The sequence below is a fragment of the Salvelinus namaycush genome, chromosome 16, assembly GCF_016432855.1.
Source record: "Salvelinus namaycush isolate Seneca chromosome 16, SaNama_1.0, whole genome shotgun sequence".
In the NCBI taxonomy this organism is placed as follows: Eukaryota; Metazoa; Chordata; class Actinopteri; order Salmoniformes; family Salmonidae; genus Salvelinus; species Salvelinus namaycush.
In genome coordinates, this window is record NC_052322.1 from 6,009,010 (window position 1) to 6,031,790 (window position 22,781).

The window sequence follows — 22,781 nt, forward strand, 5'->3', positions numbered from 1 at the left end:
AATTGTGGGAAGCTTGTGGAAGGCTACCCGAAACGTTTGACACAAGTTAAACAATGCTACCAAATACTAATTGAGTACATGTAAACTTCTGACCCACTGGGAATTTGATGAAAGAAATAAAAGCTGAAATAAATCATTCTCTACTATTATTCTGACATTTCGCATTCTTAAAATAAAGTGGTGATCCTAACTGACCTAAAACAGGAACGTTTTACTGGGATTAAATGTCAGAAATTGGTAAAAACTGAGTTTAAATGTATTTGGTTGGTGTTTGTAAACTTCCGACTTCAACTGTATTTTAAATCAATCAAATCAAGTTTATTTTATATAGCCCTTCGTACATCAGCTAATATCTCGAAGTGCTGTACAGAAACCCAGCCTAAAACCCCAAACAGCAAGCAATGCAGGTGTAGAAGCACGGCGGCTAGAAAAAAACTCCCTAGAAAGGCCAAAACCTAGGAAGAAACCTAGAGAGGAACCAGGCTATGAGGGGTGGCCAGTCCTCTTCTGGCTATGCCGGGTGGAGATTATAACAGAACATGGCCAAGATGTTCAAATGTTCATAAATGACCAGCATGGTCAAATAATAATCAGGAGTAAATGTCAGTTGGCTTTTGTATTTTGTATGTATTTTGTGCTGCTGCACAGCAATGTTCTATTCTCGGGAAGAAAAACACAAAGGGGATGATTGCGACCACTTAGTAAACGAAAAATGTAGACAAATGAATGTTGGGCCTTACTTTTCCCATCACGGCACTCTTGAAGAAAACGGATGAAGGCACATACCAGGCCGAAACACTTTGGCGTTTGTTTTTCAGGTTATTAATATTTCTACCGTAATGCCAAGACAATAAACACTTTAAATCAAGAAGTTATTCCCTGCGTTTTCTTCAAGAGTGCCTTGATAGTGAAAAGTAAACCCCACAATACATTTTTCTACATTTTCCGTTTACTAAGTGGTGGCCATCATCCCCTTTGTTTTCCCGCCAGTCATAGGATACCCTTTTCAAAGAGGCCTTAAAATGTTTCATTCATTCGAGTAGAACAGCACATCGTTTCTTCTTCTCAATGTTCTATTGTTGTTGTCGGCTGCTGTATGTGGCTATGTTGACAGCCAGTAAAAGTCACGCAAACCTCATCTTTGCCAAAAACAACATTTGTAAATGGGGTGTTCTAGAGCCCCTCTCTGCCTTTGTAGCCTGGAAACAGAGCATGATTCAAATGTGTATTTTTTTGTCCTGGTCAGAGTGGTACTCACGGGCCGGAGGAAGGGCTTCTGGACCTGCTTGGTGAGGATGTGGAACATGTCGACCGTCTCTGTAGCCAGGGCCAGGTAAGAGCGTGACACCCGCTCATCCTGGGTCAACTGGGACTGGCGGCTCTGCTGCTGCTCCTGAGGGAGAAGTGGAGGAACACTCAGTGTTTCAGTCTTAAGGCACTACAAATGAGCTTGGTAACACATTTATAAGCACTTCACAACCCATTTGTTTACTCCCCAGAAATTCCGTACTGACCCTGGGAAGCTGATCCCACTGCTCCTTGTTTTTAACCTCCTCCTGGACCTCGTGGATGCGCTTCAGGGACTCCAGGCTCTCGTCCAGCAGGAAGGTGGTGTCGTTGATCAGCATGTTGATGTAACGCACAAACTGTTTCCCGGAGCTACAGGGGAACAAACAGATGTATTGATTGACTGGGAGGCCTGTGGAAGCCACACAGAAAATTCACTATGAGTCTGAACTAGTTCCGAGTACATGTTACACGCACCATACAACCATGACCGGACAGTGGACACCTATTTAGACCAGGCCGTCACCATAAAAGTAATTGTCATGAGATGAATACTAAGCTTTGATTTTAGCCCACTTACTTGAACTCTTCCAGGAAAGTGCCATGGTGGCCCATGTTCTGCCAGAGGCTCTTGAAGATGGTGCTGATGTGGTAGCGGATGGTGAACTTGTCATAGAACTCGCTGGTGGCACCGGTGTGCTCCACGTCTGCGGGAGGGAGGAGTCACTCAGTCAGTTGCCTGTGAGAATCAGTCCACTTAACATTTTCAGACAACTGAGTCGAGCCAAACCGTACTACACATCCACTGTAGATGATGGAACCAAGACCAAATGTGAAAAAGAAAAAAATCCAAGCCAGCACAGTTTATTGGCGCATAAACTGGATCCCCCCCGCACCAAGTGGTCTCACCAGTGTAGAACTTCATGAGGGCCGGGACCAAATGTTTGACGGACAGTGGGTGGTTCTCCATCATCTCAGAGATGCGCTGGGTGCGCGGCTGCACAGCTGGGTTGGTGACAAACAGAACCTCCACCAGCTTGGCGATCAGGTAGGGGTTCCGGATGTAGTTCTGACTGCAGATGAACACCACCAGGAAGGTGACAATGTTCTGGACGCAGGGCTCATACAGAACCTGAGGGGAATACCTGGCAGGGCATAGAAAATAGATGCTGACTTTGTCAAAATCCATTTCTCAGAAGATGCATTATTTTACATTTTTTTTTAAAGGTAATTTCTATATGACCCCCATTCAAACACCCTCTTATTTAAAAGTGTTCTGCAGATATACCCTTGTTAATTCATAATGTGTAACCAGCAATTTGGGAGGGGTGTTAATTAACAATTATGTAATTATTCTTTCCTTGATTTCTTGCTTCCTCTCTGCTCACCACCTACTCATAACGCACTGGAGGAGAAGGTCTGGGGGAGGGAACTTTGAACTTCTCCTGCAATGCGGTTTGAGAAGGTGCAGAGAGGATGCGAGGAAATGAGGGGAGACTGAGAAAAAGTCAAACAGAGGAGACTTGTCCAGGGAGGAAGAGGGTCCCCCTCATGCATGTATTAATACAAGGAAAGAGAATGTCCGCTGCATGTCAGGGCCAGGAGTTTCTCTGGTTGGGTCAGATCGTTAGGAAATCCTTCTGGCCCATCCCTTTGAAGTGACCATTTATACAATACTCCAATAAATGTATAAAAGATAGACTGAAACATTTGCTTCAGGTAAAACAGGGTAAATTAACACGATCAATACCACTCTGCTGGTCCCCATTATACTCTGTTGGTTAGGATTGGCTAAAGCTTCAATGAAGTTGTTTTAGGAGCCAATCAAAACGAAGGATACAGCAGCCCAGTTTTTATGACATAAAAGAAAAACTTTTAACACCCAAGTTTGTAGAAATGTTTTTGTCTTTGTCTGGCTCTGCACTATGTAATAATTATGACCATCGATCTGTCGACTTACTGCACAACAAAAAGCAGGAACTCGGCCACATCTTCAATGTAAAACTCTGGCAGAGCAGCAAAGCTTTTGGGGATCTCGGGATTCAGTGGTAGAGTTATGCTGCAAAAATCAAAGAAGGAATATAAGGGAGCGTTATTGACCCCCTTAATGCAAGTCACAAACAATACAAACAAAAGCTCAATTGCTCAGTTGTGCACCAGGGCCTCCCACTCCTCTTTCTATTCTTGTTTATTCTGGTTAGAGCCGGTTTTGTGAAGGGAGTAGTACACAGCGTTGTACAGGATCTTAAGTTTCTTGGCAATTTCTCGCATGGAATAGCCTTCATTTCTCAGAACAAGAATATACTGATGAGTTTCAGAAGAAAGGTTTTTGTTTCTGGCCATTTTGAGCCTGCAATCGAACCCACAAATGCTGATGCTCCAGATACTCATCTAGTCTAAAGGCCAGTTTTATTGCTTCTTTAATCAGAACAACAGTTTTCAGCTGTGTTAATGTAATTGCAAAAAGTTTTTTAAATTTTTTATGATAAACTTGGATTAGCTAAAAACGTGCCATTGGAACACAGGAGTGATGGTTGCTGATAATGGGCCTCTGTACGGCTATGTAGATATTCCATAAAATAAAATAAAAAGCAGTTTCAAGCTACAATAGTCATTTACAATATTAACAATGTCTACACTGTATTTATGATCAATTTGATGTTATTTAAAAATGGACAAAACATTTGCTTTTCTTGAAAAACAGGGACATTTCTAAGTGACCGCAAACTTTTGAACGGTAGTATATATACAAACACACACACACACAAAGCAAAAAAAGAAACGTCCTCTCACTGTCAGCTGCGTTTATTTTCAGCAAACTTAACATGTGTAAATATTTGTATGAACATAAAATTCAACAACTGAAACAAACTGAACAAGTTCCACAGAGATGTGACTAACATAAATGGAATAATGTGTCCCTGAACAAAGGGGGGGGTTTCTTGCTGTGAGATGTTACCCCACTCTTTCACCAAGGCACCTGCAAGTTCCCGGACATTTCTGGGGAGAATGTCCTGCAAGTTCCCGGACACCCTCACCCTCCGATCCAACAGTCCCCAGACGTGCTCAATGGGATTGAGATCCGGGCTCTTCGCTGGCCATGGCAGAACACTGACATTCCTGACTTGCTGGAAATCACGCACAGAACGAGCAGTATGGCTGGTGGCATTGTCATGCTGGAGGGTCATGTCAGGATGAGCCTGCAGGAAGGGTACCACATGAGGGAGGAGGATGTCTTCCCAGTAACGCACAGCGTTGAGATTGCCTGCAATGACAACAAGCTCAGTCCGATGATGCTGTGACACACCGCCCCAGACCATGACGGACCCTCCACCTCTAAAATCGATCCCACTCCAGAGTACAGGCCTCGGTGTAACGCGCATTCCTTTGATGATAAACGTGAATCCAACCATCAACCCCTGGTGAGACAAAACCGCGACTCGTCAGTGAAGAGCACTTTTTGCCAGTCGTGTCTGGTCCAGTGACTGTGGGTTTGTGCCCATAGGCGACGTTGTTGCCGGTGATGTCTGGTGAGGATCTGCCTTACAACAGGCCTACAAGCCCTCAGTCCAGCCTCTCTCAGCCTATTGCGGACAGTCTGAGCACTGATGAAGGGATTGTGCGTTCCTGGTGTAACTCAGGCAGTTGTTGCCATCCTGTAGCTGTCCCGCAGGTGTGATGTTCGGATGTATGTACTATGTAATAATTATGACCATCGATCTGTCGATGTACCGATCCTGTGGTCTGCCACTGCGAAGACGATCAGCTGTCCGCCCTGTCTCCCTGTAGCGCTGTCTTAGGCGTCTCACAGTACGGACATTGCAATTTATTGCCCTGGCCAATATCTGCAGTCCTCATGCCTCCTTGCAGCATGCCTAAGGCACATACACACAGATGAGCAGGGACCCAGGGCATTTTTCTTTTGGTGTTTTTCAGAGTCAGCAGAAAGGCCTCTTTAGTGTCCTAAGTTTTCATAACTGTGACCTTAATTGCCTAGTGTCTGTAAGCTGTTAGTGTCTTAACGACCGTTCCACAGGTGCATGTTCATTAATTGTTTATGGTTCATTGAACAAGCATAGGAAACCGTGTTTAAACCCTTTACAATGAAGATCTGTGAAGTTATTTGGATTTTTTACGAATTATCTTTGAAAGACAGGGTCCTGAAAAAGGGACGTTTCTTTTTTTGCTGAGTTTATACACACAAAATATGGGGAATTGGGATGATGCAGACTATTACATTGATGAAGCCACAATCTGCAATATTAAAGCTACTCTATAAAAAAATAAAATACAAACTTACAAAGATGAGGAAGTTGATTCTAATATAAAAATAAACATCTTTGAATTCTTAGGTTAGTAAGAAACATTTCTCCAGGTAGCCTACTTTACTTCGTAATATAACCTGATATTACAGCATTAAAACAGTTCCCGATTGTGGCATAGTAACTTACTGTGGGTAGGCAGGATCCACCATGCGTAGGATGAGCTGAATGACCATACTGTAGAACTGCAGACATCTGCGTAACAGGTTCTCGTCCAGAAGACCAGCATCGGCACAGGCTTTAGAGCGCACCAGTTTCTGTCAGGGCCAAAGATCACAAGATCGAGGGTTTCTACTGAATATTGTCCTTCACTCATGTTGTGACAAGTTAAGATGTTGAATTTTCCTGTCTGCAACACTAATTTCAGCATAAAGCATGTATGAAACACAAAATGGAAGAACATTTGGAAAGAAACTATGACGCACTGGATAAATGTTGCATTTTCTACTGTTTTCGAATTCACCAAAGATGTATCACGTATGAAAAGTAGAACACAAGCAGATGGGAGAATTGGTAAAGTTCCATACGACTAAAAAACAACAAAAACACTTTTTTTTCAGTTAAAGTTAGCAAACCTTGAGCTGGGTTTTGCATCTCTTCAGCATCTCTCGGTGTCGGATGGCCAGGGGAGAGTCTTTCCACTGGCTCTCACTATTCTTCAGCTCTTCCACCGTCCTGCCACGTCAAACAACATGGTCATCTTCATTAGGGCACACCATAGCAAAACTGATAACGGAAAAAAGCCTCTCTATTGGACCACTTCAAACAGATTGTGTGTGTGTGTGTGTGTGTGTACCTGTTGAGCTCGCGAATGGCTCTCAGCCTGCGGATGTAGCGTCGGCAGCCTGGTAGGATGGACAGGTGGTGGGTGTGCAACGTCAGAAAGAAACACTCTGTGGGGAACTTGGGATCATAGAACTTGGAGGGGTCATCTGTCGATAAAAACAATTAGGACAACATATAGGACAATTTCAGGTAGGTGAATGGCACATCCAGTTAGTCAATTTTGCAGGTAATAATAATTATAATGAATCCCAATTAGCAGACACTTATCCAAAGCGACCTACAGTCATGAGTGCATACATTAACAGGGCATATACAGTTGAATTTGGAAGTATACATACACCTTAGCCAAATACATTTAAACTCAGTTTCACAATTCCTGACATTTAATCCTAGTAAAAATTCCCTGTCTTAGGTCAGTTAGGATCACCACTTTATTTTAAGAATGTGTAATGTCAGAATAATAGAGAGCATGATTTATTTCAGCTTTTATTTCTATCATCACATTCCAAGTGGGTCAGAAGTTTACATACACTCAATTAGTATTTGGTAGCATTGCCTATAAAATTGTTTAACTTGGGTCAAACATTTTGGGTAGCCTTCCACAAGCTTCCCACAATAAGTAGTGAATTTTGGCCCATTCCTGACACAGCTGGTGTAACTGAGTCAGGTTTGTAGGCCTCCTTGCTCGCACACGCTTTTTCAGTTCTGCCCGCAAATGTTCTATAGAATTGAGGTCAGGGCTTTGTGATGGCCACTCCAATACCTTGACTTTGTTGTCCTTAAGCCATTTTGCCACAACTTTGGAAGTATGCTTGGGGTCATTGTCCATTTAGAAGACCCATTTGCGACCAAGCTTTTACTTCCTGACTGATGTCTTGAGATGTTGCTTCAATATATCCACATAATTTTCCTTTCCTCATGATGCCATCTATTTTGTGAAGTGCACCAGTCCCTCCTGCAGCAAAGCACCCCCACAACATGACGCTGCCACCCCTGTGCTTCACGTTTGGGATGGTGTTCTTCGGCTTGCAAGCATCCCCCTTTTTCCTCCAAACATAACGACGGTCATTACGGCAAAACAGTTCTATTTTCGTTTCATCAGACCAGAGGACATTTCTCCAAAAAGTACAATCTTTGTCCCCATGTGCAGTTGCAAACAGTAGTCTGGCTTTTATGTGGCGGTTTTGGAGCAGTGGATTCTTCCTTGCTGAGCGGCCTTTCAGGTTATGTCGATATAGAACTCGTTTTACTGTGGATATAGATACTTTTGTACCTGTTTCCTCCAGCATCTTCACAAGGTATTTTGCTGTTTTTCTGGGATTGATTTGCACTTTTCGCACCAAAGTACTTTCATCCTAAGCGATATGACGGCTGGGTGGTCCCAGTGTGTTTCTACTTGCGCATTATTGTTTGTGCAGATGAACATGGTACCTTCAGGCGCTTGGAAATTGCTCCCAAGGATGAACCAGACTTGTGGAGGTCCAATTTTTTTTTTCGGAGGTCTACAGGTACACCTCCAATTGACTCAAATGATGTCAATTAGCCTATCAGAAACTTCTAAAGCCATGACGTCATTTTCTGGAATTTTCCAAGCGGTTTAAAGGCACGGTGTGGAAGAACTTGACTGGCCTGCACAGAGCCCTGACCTCAACCCCATCAAACACCTTTGGGATGAATTGGAACGTTGACTGTGAGCCAGGCCTAATCCCCCAACCTCAGTGCCCGACCTCACTAATGCTCTTGTGGCTGAATGGAAGCAAGCCCCCGCAGCAATATTCCAACATCTAGTGGAAAGCCTTCCCAGAAGAGTGGAGGCTGTTATAGCAGCAATGGGGGGACCAACTCCATATTAATGCCCATGATTTTGGAATTTGTTGTTCGATGAGCAGGTGTCCACATACTTTTGGTCATGGGCGGCAGGTAGCCTTGTGGTTAGTCGTTCTGCCCTTGAACAAGGCAGTTAACCCACTGTTCCTAGGCCATCATTGAAAATAAGAATTTGTTCTTAATGACTTTCCTAGTTAAAAAAAAGGTCAAAAAAAAAAAAAGTGTCTGACTGACAGCTGGCACTTTCATGGCCGCTGGAAATAGAGTTGCCAGCGAAACCCCCTGATATATAAAAATTGAATTGGACAAATTTAGAGTACTGTTTCATTATTACTCCGGTCGTTGTGTTTTTTACACAACATTGTCTCAGGGAAGCTCGTCTGCGTGCTTGTCATCCGCACCAGGGTTTTGACCCGACTGTAGTTCGGCGTCGTAACCGACTTCAGTGGGCAAATGTTCACCTTCGATGGCCACTGGATAAGTGTGCTCTTCACATCATTACGCTCCTTTTGTTTACAAAACCTGCTCTAGAAGCTTCCGACTTGCTTAACTAACACTATTAAGATTTAAAATTCCAAGCAATCAAACCCGTTCACAAGGTTGGTTAACACTGAAGACACCAAAGGAGTCTTCAGACTTATATCAAATCGGCATTTAGTTTTTCTACTCCATATGTTTGGAAAAACAGTACAAAAAGAGGCCTTAGTGTCCGTGGGTTAGTTTAGAGAGTGGACAGAGGAATTTTATAATGAAGAATGTGTTTGTTTTAGTTGATTGTGTATATGTATATGTATGTTTGTATCGAGCTGTATTTTATTTGTTTTACATTGCATTCGATTTTTTTGTTCTATGAAGTTGTATATGCAGGGCTCCAGTGAAAAAGAGACACTGGTGTCAATGTGGACTCCCTGCTAAAATAAAGGTAAAAAAATAAGAACAATTTGTGCATTAGCAAGAACTTCACTACAGTAGCTAGCTAGAGGGAGTATTCAGCATTGAGTGTGCAATCTGGCGTTGTTAGCATAAGTCATGACGTGCCCTGGGGGGGGAGGATCATAGCCCCCCCTCTCTGTAGGTGACAATGCCCACTGTGAAGCCCTTGTTGTGCAAAGCAATGATGACAGCACGTGTTTCCTTGCAGGTAACCATGGTTAACAGAGGAAGAACAATGATTCCAAGCACCACCCTCCTTTTGAAGCTTTGTCTGTTATTCAAACTCAATCAGCATGACAGTGATCTCCAGCCTTGTCCTCGTCAACACTCACACCTGTGTTAACGAGAGAATCACTGTCATGTCAGCTGGTCCTTTTGTGGCAGGGCTGAAATGCAGTGGAAATATTTTGGGGGGATTCAGTTCACTTGCATGGCAAAGAGGGACTTTGCAATTAATTGCAATTCATCTGATCACTCTTCATAACATTCTGGAGTATATGCAAGTTGCCATCATACAAACTGAGGCAGCAGACTGAAAAATAATATTTGTGTCATTCTCAAAACTTTTGGCCACGACTGTAGACTAGGGTTTGTGCAGATAGATCTTACAACTTTCAGATGAGACTGATAGAAGGTAAAGAATAATTAATGACTGATTGATAACTGAAATGTAACAGATCTTTAGATCTCTAAGAGTTCATTGGGAAGACGGAACTCCTTAAATAAACTTCTCCGTGGTGCCCCAGGTTGAGTTAATTGTTGCATTATTTTATTCAATCACGTAATCAATTAAACGTTAGGTAATCGATTTGATAAAATATGCCATCACATTAATTATACTAAAGACGCATCCCAGAATGAGTTTCATATGGATTGATTTGAGACTGGTTCAGCCAGCAAGCAGACACCAGCTAGCTAACGTTTGCTAGCTAATTTCCGTGCACATTTCAAATTTCATTAATACTGATTCTACCACTGCTAGATGTACAATTAGGTAGTGAAGACCTGCTCATGAAAAAAAAACGTCAAATATTTGTTACAGGTTTAGTTTTAAGGTGAGATTAACTCAGACTTGAGGATGTAAGGGGGTTCAGTGGACGATGTCATCTTGATGACATTTTCTAATGTTAAGACAGCATATTGTAACCAAAGTTCTTTTTCGCTATCCCAGGAGTATTTGCAAGTTAGACAGATCAGTGCAGACGGCGGTCGCGCTGATCTGACATGAGACCATGGCGCTTATTAGACTTGGTTTCAATGAGAAAGACAGATCTGTAACTCACATTCCTATGTGCATTTGGTTGGGTCGTGAACAAAGCTACATATCGCGCCTTTAAAGATGCATTATTGCTTATTGCAGTTAACCACAGAAATACTTTGTTTTATGCAAAAAATAGGCCTATAAGCTTTTGTTCATGTGTGGAGAGGTGTGCCCCTTTCCCCTATCCATTTAGGAGACCTATGTTGGCTCAAGAGAACCCCTAGAGGCAAACGTTCTGTATAGCCATTAGCAGTGTGCCTACAAATCTTCAGTGTTTCTATGCATAATCTCAACCAGACCTGTGTTCAAATGGCATTTGTTTTCTTGCAAATGCTTAGCTGTGCTCGATTGAGCTTGCCTGGCACAACAGAAACAATTGAATAGTTCCAATCTTTTGGTACTCTGGGCCGACTCAATCCAATGCTAAAGCATTTGAAAGGAAACAAATACCAAATGAACCCAGCTGTGATCTCAATGAAATACATTACTCATCATCATCATCATCGTTGTGAGGGCCCTCAAATCCTCAAAAAGTTCAGCACTGCCCTCGACAGCATGGCGCTACAGAGGGTGGTGCGGACAGCCCAATACATTATTTGGCCGAGCTCCCTGCCATCCAGGACCTCTATATCAAGCTGTGTGAAAGGAAGGCCCGGAAAATCGTTAAAGACTCCAACCACCCAAGCCAGACTGTTCTCTCTGCTTCCGCACGGGAAGCGGTACTGGTGCATCAATTCTGACACCCAACAGGCTCCTGAACAGCTTCTATCCCCAAGCCACTCACAGGACTCTACACACACAACATGCACTCACATAATTTATGCTGCTGCTACTCCGTTTATCATATCTTCTGATGCCTAGTCACCTTACGTCTACACATATCTACCTCTATTACTCCAGTATCCCTGCACATTGTTAATATGGTACTGAACTGACCCTGTATATATTCAGAGATTCAGATTGTTTAATAGTCACATGCACAGGGTTGCAGGTGTGACTGCAGGGTACAATGAAAATCGATAGGGGGAGTAGCGGGGCGAGGGTGGAGCAGGTAGCCAACTATTCAGCAGCCTGATGATCTGAGGGTAGAAGCCATTGGACAGTCTCAGTTTTTGCCATGATGTTCCTGTACTGCCCGTGTCTAAATGATTGAAGCGAGGAGAACAAGGTGGCTGATGATCTTCTTGGCCTTCCTGTGACACCTGGTGTTGTCGGTGTCCTGTAGGCCAGGCAGCGTGCACCCAACGGAGCGTTCGGCTGCACGTAACACCCTCTGGAGAGCCTTGCGTGGAGGTGTAGTTGCCGTATCAGGCTGTGATGCAGTCCGACAGTGTTCTCTCCATGGTGCTCCTGTAGAAGACCGTTTGGGGCCTTCGGGGACAGGCCAAATTTCTTCAGCATCCTGAGGTTGAGGAGTCGCTGTCGTGCCTTCTTCACTACGGTGTCCGTGTGGTCAGACTATTTCAGCTTCTCCGAGATGTGTACCTCGAGGAATTTGAAGTTATTGACCATCTCCACAGCGGCCCCGTTGATGAGGATCAGTATCGAGGAGGTAATGTTGCCTACCTTCACCACCTGGGGAACGGCTTGTCAGAAGTTCAGGACCCAGTTGCATAGGGAGGAGTTCAGACCCAGGGCTGTGAGCTTTGTAATGAGCCTATAGGGCACTATGGTACTGAAGGCCGAGCTGTAGTCGTTGAACTTACATATGTCCTCAGTGGAGACCGTGTGTGGCCCACGTTGTCATCGGGGGCTCTCCTCGGCAGCTCAGGGTCATAGTGCTCAAATCTTGAGAAAAAGGTGTCGTCTGGTAGGTTGACGTTGGTGACCGTGATTCTCTCGTGTTCTTATTTCTATTTCTGGTGTGTTTTTGTTCTACCTTGTAATTATTTTGTGCTACATTGATATTGCTACATTGTTGGGTTTGGAGCTTGAAAGAAAAGGCATTTCACTGTACACTTGAAACATTATTATGACGACAACGGTGGTGTCCACATAGATAGAACAGAAAAATGGAGCTGACAAATTGTTCCATTCTGATGCATAGGAAATCTATGACATCGGGCATATTTACTGTTATATTATCTGTGTGTGTCCACTCACGTATCTCGGCCAGCCAGGTGTTGAGCTCTTCCATGGTGGCCTTGAGCCGGGTCTCCTCACGGCTGACCTGCAGGCGGCAGCGGGGGTCGAAAATGTAGTACGGGTCCACCGTCTCCAGCTTGATCTTCATGCTCAGCTGTTGCAGCACCGACAGGAAGTTAATCATGAAGCCGTCCGTGGACACCAGCTTGTCGTCTGTCTGCGAGAGTAGGGGAGGAGGTGGGAGGGGAACATATAATATGAAATAAAGAACTGCTCAATAACTCCCTTATTAGTTCTGTTATTTAAGGAGTGGGGCAGTCCCACTCCTTTCATATGGATTTGTATCCGATATGACAGTGAAAGAATTACAGCAAAGGTGGGGGGGGGATCGCAGTGTGTGCTAGAATAGCAGTGGGTCTCTTCAGACATTCTAGCTTGAAATGGTCGCATTAGAAACCCTCAATACAGATGCTTTACAGATTAAATTAGGATCACTAAGCTTTAAGCCTTTTACCTGCAACTGGGCTTTCTTCACATTGCGGTTGACCAGAGCTGCCATGTAGTTGAGCACTACCTCTCTTGTCTCTCCATTTAGTAGGATGTTGTGGAGAATCTTAAACAAGTCACCCTGACAAAGAAAAAAAAAATGTAGGCTCACAACCAAACTTAGGAGCACAATGAAAAATATTTGAGTTAACAAAGCTAGAATCCTGAATTGTTCTCGGCACACTGGTGCTCCTAAATAAAAATTCCAGGTCGCGCAGTAAAATATTTAGCCGCATACGCAAGTAGAATGGTCGCACTGTACAGCCCTGTCAGGTGGGTGGGACTTACCCGGGCTGACTCCAGGTAGTGCTGCAGGGTTTGGCTACCCACGCGAGTGTTCTCCATGGTGATGGCTGGGCCCGAGAAGTACTTGTCACCCACTTTGGTCTGAGTAGGAAAAGACCCCAAACAAAGTAATTTTTTTGCTGGTAAAATATAATGGCAACATAATATAAACTTGTCATGGTCATTTGCATATCTGTGAGCAATTAAAAAAAAAAAAAGCATTTTGTGAAGTAAACTTAGGCAATACAACAGGAACCACCAGAAAGATGTTAATCAGCAAAATTGGTGAATTCACAAAATTCCAAGGGACAAGCACTGCTGCTGGGCTACATTCCTTTTCTTCTTTTGGCCAAATTGCATTGAGTCACACAAGCACACATTCATCTAGCTCCAGGGTGAAGTTTCCTCAATGTACAGCTTTAGGATCAGCTTCCTCTCCCACAATTCCAACCTTAACCATTAGAGTAGAAAACTCAACTGACCCAGGATCAGCATCTAGGGGCAACTTCACTCTACCCCTATTACTCACGTCATCCTCTGCAAAGACAGACAGGCTGAAGAATGCTCCCAGGAAGGACAGTCTCTGAACCTCTCGGCCCATCCCCGGGCCCAGAGACTTGGGACACCACAGGGACAGAGATGTCATCTGGACAGGACACACATGACAGGCACATAAACTCAGCAAAAAAAATAAACTCACTTTCAGGACCCTGTCTTTCAAATCCAAATAACTTCACAGATCTTCATTGTAAATGGTTTAAACACTTTCTCATGCTTGATCAATGAACAATAAATAATGAATGAACATGCACCTGTGGAACGGTTAAGACACTAACAGCTTACAGACGGTAGGCAATTAAGGTCACAGTTATGAAAACTTAGGACATTAAAGAGGCCTTTCTACTGACTCTGAAAAACACCAAAAGAAAGATGCCCAGGGTCCCTGCTCATCTGCGTGAACATGCCTTAGGGATGCTGCAAGGAGGCATGAGGACTGCAGATGTGGCCAGAGCAATAAATTGCAATGTCCGTACTGTGAGACGTCTAAGACAGCGCTACAGGAAGACAGGACGGACAGCTGATCGTCCTCGAAGTGGCAGACCTGCACAGGATCTGTACATACGAACATCACACCTGCGGGACAGGTACAGGATAGCAGCAACTGCCCGATTTACACCAGGAATGCGCAATCCCTCCATCAGTGCTCAGACTGTCTGCAACAGGCTGAGAGATGCTGGACTGAGTGCTTGTAGGGCTGTTGTAAGGCAGATCCTCACCAGACATCACCGGCAACAACGTCGCCTATGGGCACAAACCCACCGTCACTGGACCAGACACGACTGGCAAAAAGCGCTCTTCACTGATGAGTCACAGATTTGTCTCACCAGGGGTGATGGTTGGATTAGCGTTTATCGTCGAAGCAATGAGCGTTACACCGAGGCCTGTACTCTGGAGCGGGATCGATTTGGAGGTGGAGGGTCCGTCATGGTCTGGGGCAGTGTGTCACAGCATCATCGGACTGAGCTTGTTGTCATTGCAGGCAATCTCAACGCTGTGCATTACAGGGAAGACATCCTCCTCCCTCATGTGGTACCCTTCCTGCAGGCTCATCCTGACATGACCCTCCAGCATGACAATGCCACCAGCCATACTGCTTGTTCTGTGTGTGATTTCCTGCAAGACAGGAATGTCAGTGTTCTGCCATGGCCAGCGAAAAGCCCGTATCTCAATCCCATTGAGCACGTCTGGGACCTGTTGGATTGGATGGTGAGGCCATTCCCCCCAGAAATGTCCGGAACTTGCAGGTGCCTTGGTGGAAGAGTGAGGTAACATCTCACAGCAAGAACTGGTAAATCTGGTGCAGTCCATGAGGAGGAGATGCACTGCAGTACTTAATGCCTTTGTTCAGGGACACATTATTCCATTTATATTAGTCACATGTCTGTGGAACTTGTTCATTTTATGTCTCAGTTGTTGAATCTTGTTAAGCTCATACAAATATTTACATGTTAAGTTTGCTGAAAATAAACACAGTTGACAGTGAGGACGTTTCTTTTTCTGCTGAGCTAACATGGTGACTATTACATTACTAAGCCATACTTGATTGGTAACGGCGGTCACCAATACCACTACCCTGACAATTCAAATTGCATGTGACCTGTACAACACCCCTTCACAATGTGAAACAATGTTTGTGTTATCTGCATATTGTAGATCTTTGTAACGCAACCCAGCTCAAGTTCAAAGTAGGATGAGGACACCACCTATGCTTATTTCTCACCAAGGCACTATTACGAATGGAATTGCCTTACATCATGGTTCGCACTGATTTCAAACTCTGATGGGCACGATTCTAGTGTCGCTAAAAACAGTATAAGCTTAGTGCCTTCGGAAAGTATTCCGACGCCTTAACTTCCCACATTTTTTTAGGTTAAAGCCTTAAAAATTATAATCCCTCAGCAATCTACAAAAACAACATATTTACATAAGTTTTCAGACCATTTTCTGTGAGACTCGAAATTGAGCTCAGGTGCAACCTGTTTCCATTGATCGTTCTTGAGATGTTTCCACAACTTGACTGGAGTCCACCTGTGGTAAATTCAATTGATCGGACATTATTTGGAAAGGCACACATCTGTCTATATAAGGTCCCACAGTTGACAGTGCATGTCAGAGCAAAAACCAAGCCATGAAGTCGAAGGAATTGTCCGTAGAGCTCCGAGACAGGATTGTGAGAAACAAGATTCTCTGGTCTGATGAAACCAAGATTGAACTCTTTGGCCTGAATGCCAAGCGTCACATCTGGAGGAAACCTGGCTCCATCCCTACGGTGAAGCATGGTGGTGGCAGCATCATGCTGTGGGGATGTTTCTCAGCGACAGTGACTGGGAGACTAGTCAGGATTGAGGCAAAGATGAACGGAGCAAAGTACAAAGAGATCCTTGATTAAAACCTGCTTCAGAGCGCTCAGGACCTCAGACTGGGGCGAAGGTTCACCTTCCAACAGGACAACAAACCTAAGCACACAGACAAGACAACGCAGGAGTGGCTTCGGGACAAGTCTCTGAATATCCTTGAGTGGCCCAGCCAGAGCCCGGAGTTTAACCCGATCGAACATCTCTGGAGAGACCTGAAAATAGCTGTGCAGGAACACTACCCATCCAACCTGACAGAACATGAGAAGATCTGCAGAGAAGAATGGGAGAAACTCCACAAATACAGGTGTGCCAAGCTTGTAGCATCATACCCAAGAAGACTCGAGGCTGTAATCGCTGCCAAAGGTGCTTCAACAAAGTACTAGTAAAGGGTATAAATACCTATGTAACTGTGATGTTTCTTTTTTTTAATAAATTAGCAAAAAAATAATGAAAAACCTATTTCTGCTTTGTCATTATGGGGTATTGTGTGTAGATTATGTTTAAAAAAAAATACATTTTAGAATAAGGCTGTAACCTAAAAATGTGGGAAAAGTCAAGGGGTCTGAACACTTTCTGAAGGCATATATTCCTTATTTACGCATAAGGGGATTTTGTCTATGTCCCAAAGGGCACCCAATTTCCTTTATGGTGCAATACTTTTGACCACAGCACCACGTTAAAAGTAGTGCACTACAAAGGGAATAGGGGTCCATTTGGGACGCATCCTTTGTCTTCCCATGGGGAAGAAGAGAGTCAACACTTTGGATTATGAGGTGCTATGGAGGAGAGTGTTAGCTAATTCTAAGGGGTGTAACGGTGAACCTATGGTTCGGGTACGTATTGTGGTTTTGGGGTCATGGTTCGGTTTCGGGTACAGCGGGAAAATTAGTTACTGTAGTTAACTTATGTTTATTTAAGAAAATACAAAGTGTTGATAATCCTAATTCCATATGGTTACGAGTCATAATGCCTGATGAGAGCACAATCAAGAACACCAACACCTTGGATATTTTTACATGAAAAAACAAACAATTACTCAACACTAAAATAAAGTGCAATATGCATGTGAAATCAATATGTAAACATGGCTATGACATTGTATTGGCCTGTGCTAGAATGTTTTCTAACAAAGAAAAATGTGTGACTCTCCTAAAGGGGGTGATTCTTTAGCACCGTACTTCTACTTTCCCACTCTGGGGTAATGAGATGTCACTGTTAAGTAGCACTGTAGCCCTGGAGGGCCATCCATCTGTAGTAAGCGCAACACACAGTGCATTGGCCAATTCATTGGCAACTTCGATTTTGCTTGATTATATAGAGCGGGTAGTACCAGTTTGCTGAAATGGGTGCGAGAGGGCGAAGTTTGTATCGTGGCTCGCGCACTTTCACGAGGTGCTGAAACCCCCTATTCTTCTCAACCAATGAGAATGGGCGCATATTCACGGCTATAAACATACCTATCGCTCTTGTAATTTCTTTGGCCCGGTCAGAATCAGCTGCAAAGGGCTGCTTCAGACGGGGAAGATGTAGTTGTGTGGTTGTTTTGTGTTTCTGTCTTGGTAGGAATACTGCGGTGATGTCGGCGTAAATGTGACAACATGTTTGAGGTCTCTCTGTCCATCGCCGTAGTAATCTACTGGGAAGCCAAAATGTTCCCAAACGGAAGATTTAAATGACGATGGATAATTCTCCTGGTTTATCTACCTCACCATCGTACAGAACTAGTTCCCGGCTGCACCTCACAAAAGGACAGCTTGAAGTGCGACAATTAAGATTAAAATGTTGATTACAACGTGCGCATAGACTCTAGTTGTTTTAACGGAATAGCCTGAAATGCTTTTTAGATCAGATTTACTCAAGTAGCATACAATGCAGCGAAGGCATAGCCCCGAGGCCTAGTGTTTAATGTTTTAATGTATTAATTCATGTTCAGTGTGGACCGAACCGAGGTCCCTGTACCGAATGGTTTAGTACGAAAAAAAGTACCTTTAAAACGCCTACAAATTAAGTAATAGATGAAGAGATAAGAAAGCTGTCTCAGTCTCTCCGAACATACTCACCACATTGCACATGGGGTGAGTCTTCCCAAACTTGATCTCACAGAGCTCAGCTAAAGCCTGTAGAAAACAAAACACGTCGTAAGTGAACGTAAGTAAACACCCATCCAAAATAGCCTCATAACATTGACCATTGACTGTTAAATGACCATATTCAAAATGTGACCTTCAATTAAGTTTCCGTCACCTGGTGTAAAAAAATACCCGATGTCATCTTATGGCAGGTGTGACAAGACGTGGTGTGTGTAAAAATGTCAAATTATGTTGTTACCAAGCCTTGAGTACTGGGAGCCATAGAAATATAATTACTAGCCACTCAGACCACGGCAATTTGAATGGAACACACGTGCACACTCAATATGGCAACCGGCCCACCAATAACAGAACCATTGACTTCAATGGGAAAATTCCCATTCTTGAATATATATTTCTATGGTGGGAGCCTATAAGGTTCGCTCAGGGTTTATTGGCTCGTCACGCTAGCAGAGGTTCAGCTATGCCGGGAACATAATCCATTTGGCACATCTCAAACTTCCCCCCCATCAGTTAAATAGACAGGCTCTCTCACAGGCTGCACTACTTCTCCGCTGCCACCTTACCATGAGGGGGAACTTAAAGTTGTCACTGTCGAAGGAACATTCTTTCACAGCCAGAGCCAGCCCTTGAAGGATTGGAACGAAGATCTGAAAGGCACATAAGAGCAGGTGAGCAAATGAGGATTGCACCACAGTAAAGATAGCTGAAAAATCAACATGGTGAAATGTACAGGATAACTTGGTATAATAGGGGGGAAAAAATCTTCTGCATTTCACATGGTTTTTCTCAAGTGTTTGATCGAATTCTCAATTACCAAATGTCTTCTAATTGACCTTTAAATGATCAGTCTTACCTATTACTAGCTTGGACAACATCACACTAATAAAAGCATAGTCTGTGTGTCAGTCTGTCGGTTGAGCCCACCTGTCTGAAGACCTCCTCCTGGTGGGTCATACAGGCCAGCTCCTGGATAAAGCCATACGGCAGGTTTCGGCACAGCATGTAGGGCAGCAGCAGGGACTGCTGCAGGGGGCTCCTGAGTGGAGGGGCAAGGGGAGGAAAAACGCTTTTACTCAGACACATAACCTGAACCATGTCACCTGGCCAAGTACTATTTTGAGACCAAATTAGGAGAGTATTTTGAATAAGAAAGTGTGCATTGTATTCTTGTTTTCTACCATTTAACATTTGGCAGAACAGGCATTCTAACAAAAGCCTATTTTATACTGTGCGTATGTTTGCGCCGAGTTACTAAAAGCGGCGAGTTACTATAACGAACATATAAAAAATATTTCAAGAGCAGCTTTTTCCATCTTCATAACACTGCAAAAAAATCTGAAACTTTGTCAGAAACGAATCCATGCTTTTGTCACTTCAAGATTAAACACTGCAATGCTCTACTCTCCAGCTAGCACTAAATAAACTTCCGCTAGTGCTAAATACATCTGCTAGAATCTTGACTAGAACCCCAAAATGATCATCTAAATCTATCATTTTACTCCAGGGCTAGCCACTCTACACTGGCTTGATGTTAAGGCTAGGGCTAATTAAGGTTTAACTGATAACCTCATTACATTGACAAGCTCTTACCCATCTCTCCGATTTTGTCCTGCCGTACATACCTACATGTATGTGTATGCTGCAGTCACAAAACGCAGGCCTCATTGTCCCTAGAATTTCTAAGCAAACAGCTGGAGGCAGGGCTTTCTCGTAGAGATCGCCATTCTACTTATCCATGTGAGAGACGCAGACTCGGTCTCAATCGATAAGTCTTTACTGAAGACTCATCTCTTCAGTAGGTCCAATGATTGAGCAGTCTGGCCAAAAGGTGCTAATGTGAACGGCAAGGCATTGGAGTGACGAACCACCCTTGCAGTCTTTGCCTGGCCGGCTCCTCTCTCCACTGGGATTCTCTGGGTTGCTAGTGCTCTCCCATGCCGTCCCTAGAAGGAGTGCATCACGTCTTGCCAGGCTTTTTTCACTATACTCGACTTGAGTGGTAGTCACTGCCATCTTCCTGTTCGGTCTCGCGCCCCCTCGGGCTCGTGTGGTGGGGGAGATCGAGGGCTGTACCCTGCCTTATCTCAGGGTAGTAAGTTCTTCTGTCGATATCTCTCTGGTGGTGGGAGGCTGTGCTTCGGCAAAGTGAGTGGGGTTATATTCTGCCTGGTTTGTCCTGTCCAGGAGAATTGTCAGACGGGACCACGGTGTCCCCCGACCCCCGTCTCAGTCCCCAGTATCTATGCTGCAATAGTCTACACAATATATACAAAAGTATGTGGACACCCCTTCAAATTAGTGGATTCGGCTATTTCAGCCACACCCGTTGCGGACTTGAATGAAATTGAGCAACAACACATAGACCTTAAAAATAGTCTGTCCTCGTTTGCAACACTCACTACGGCGTTCCAAACTGCTTCTGGAAGTAACATCAGCACAATATGTTCGCTGGGACTTTCATGAAATGGGTTTCTTTGGCCGAGCAGCCGGCAGAAAGCTAAGATCACCATGCGCAATGCCAAGCGTCGGCTGGAGTGGCGTAAAGCTCGCTGCCATTGGACTCTGGAGTAGTAAAAACACGTTCTCTGGAGTGATGAATAACGCTTCACCATCTGGTAGTCCGACAGGCGAATCTGGGTTTGGCGGATGCCAGGAGAACGCTACCTGCCCCAATACATAGTGCCAACTGTAAAGTTTGGTGGAGGAGGAATAATGGTCTGGGGCTGTATTTCATGGTTCGGGCTAGGCCCCTTAGTTCCAGTGAAGGGAAATTTTAACGCTACAGCATACAATGACATTCTAGACGATTCTGTGCTTACAATTTTGCGGCAACAGTTGGGGAAGACTCTTTCCTGTTTCAGCATGACAATGCCCCTGTGCACAAAGCAAGGTCCATACAGAAATGGTTTGTCAAGATCGGTGTGGAAGAACTTGGCTGGCCTGCACAGAGCCCTGACCTCAACCCCATCAAACACCTTTGGGATGAATTGAAATGCCGACTGCGAGCCAGGCCTAATCGCCCAACATCAGTGCCCGACCTCACTAATGCTCGTGGCTGAATGGAAGCAAGTCCCCATAGCAATGTTCCAACATGTGGTGGAAAGCCTTCCCAGTAGAATGGAGGCTGTTATAGCAGCAAAGGGAGGACCAAATCCATATCAATGCACATGATTTTGGAATGAGATGTTCAACAAGCAGGTGACCGCATACTTTTGGTCATGTAGTGTATGTGCCGAGGGGCTACGGTCAATCAGTCATATCTGATGTATTTCTCCTGTGTGATCTTAAGGATGCTACCTCGATTTCTCCAGACTTTCGCTCTTCCTTCCCGGAGGACCATACCTCAGAACTACCTGGCCACTCCTGACTGTCTTTGTCCCCAGTTCACCTGGTTGGGCTGCTGACCCAGTTTCTGCTGTTCTGACTGCAGCTATGGAACCCTGACCTGCTTCTGCCTCACTATACTATGAAACAAAGATAAATTATATAAAGGATGATAGTAAAAAAGCATTGGAGCACCTTCAATGAAATTTTGGGCAAAAAGGCAAACTCAGCTCCAACATTCATTGAATCAGATGGCTCATTCGTTACAAAACCCACTGATATTGCCAACTATTTTAATGATTTTTTAAATTGGCATGATTAGCAAAATTGGGCATAACATGCCAGCAACAAATGCAGACACTACACATCTAAGTACAGCACCAGTCAAAAGTTTGGACACAGCTACTCATTCAAGGGTTTTTCATTATTTGTATTATTTTCTACATTGTAGAATAATAGTGAAGACATCAAAACTATGAAATAACAAATAAGTAATCATGTAGTAACCACAAAAAAGTGTCAAATCAAAATATATTTTTGATTCTTCAAAGTAGCCACCTTTCGCCTTGACAGCTTTGCGCACACTTGGAATTCTCTCAACCAGCTTCACCTGGAATGCTTTTCCAACAGTCTTGGAGTTCCCACATATGCGGAGCACTTGTTTGCTGCTTTTCCTTCACTCTGCGGTCCAACTTACCCCAAACCATCTCAATTGGGTTGAGGTCGGGGGATTATACAGGCCAGGTCATCTGATGCAGCACTCCATCACTCTCCTTCTTGGTCAAATAGCCCTTACACAGCCTGGAGGTGTGTTGGGTCATTGTCCTGTTGAAAAACAAATGATAGTGGGACTAAACGCAAACCAGATGGGATGGCGTATTGCTGCAGAATGCTGTTGTAGCCATGCTTGTTAAGTATGCCTGAATTTTAAATAAATCACACAATTACACCACCTCCTCCATGCTTCACGGTGGGAACGACACATGCGGAGATCATCCGTTCACTTACTCTGCGTCTTACAAAGACACGGCGGTGGTAAGCAAAAAGCTCAAATTTTGCATCATCAGACCAAAAGGACAGATTTCCACCAGTCTAATTTCCATTGCTCGTGTTT

The 22,781-nt window shown here is 44.1% G+C and overlaps 1 protein-coding gene across 4 annotated transcripts in view; it reads right to left on the reverse strand.

The window, feature by feature from the left end:
* The window catches only part of LOC120060932 (ubiquitin conjugation factor E4 B-like), a 69,013-nt gene that overhangs the window by 15,199 nt on the left and 31,033 nt on the right, over positions 1-22,781 (reverse strand). For all 4 annotated transcript variants that reach the window (XM_039010370.1, XM_039010368.1, XM_039010369.1 and 1 more), the window contains 15 exons: positions 19,268-19,379; positions 18,907-18,990; positions 18,311-18,367; positions 13,862-13,978; positions 13,336-13,434; positions 13,016-13,129; positions 12,520-12,718; positions 6,406-6,541; positions 6,185-6,284; positions 5,739-5,866; positions 3,248-3,346; positions 2,197-2,432; positions 1,868-1,994; positions 1,515-1,659; positions 1,259-1,393 (listed from right to left, as the gene is read on the reverse strand). In XM_039010370.1, the coding sequence (XP_038866298.1) occupies positions 1,259-1,393; positions 1,515-1,659; positions 1,868-1,994; positions 2,197-2,432; positions 3,248-3,346; positions 5,739-5,866; positions 6,185-6,284; positions 6,406-6,541; positions 12,520-12,718; positions 13,016-13,129; positions 13,336-13,434; positions 13,862-13,978; positions 18,311-18,367; positions 18,907-18,990; positions 19,268-19,379 (1,888 nt within the window). The remainder of the gene's footprint in view (positions 1-1,258; positions 1,394-1,514; positions 1,660-1,867; positions 1,995-2,196; positions 2,433-3,247; positions 3,347-5,738; positions 5,867-6,184; positions 6,285-6,405; positions 6,542-12,519; positions 12,719-13,015; positions 13,130-13,335; positions 13,435-13,861; positions 13,979-18,310; positions 18,368-18,906; positions 18,991-19,267; positions 19,380-22,781) is intronic.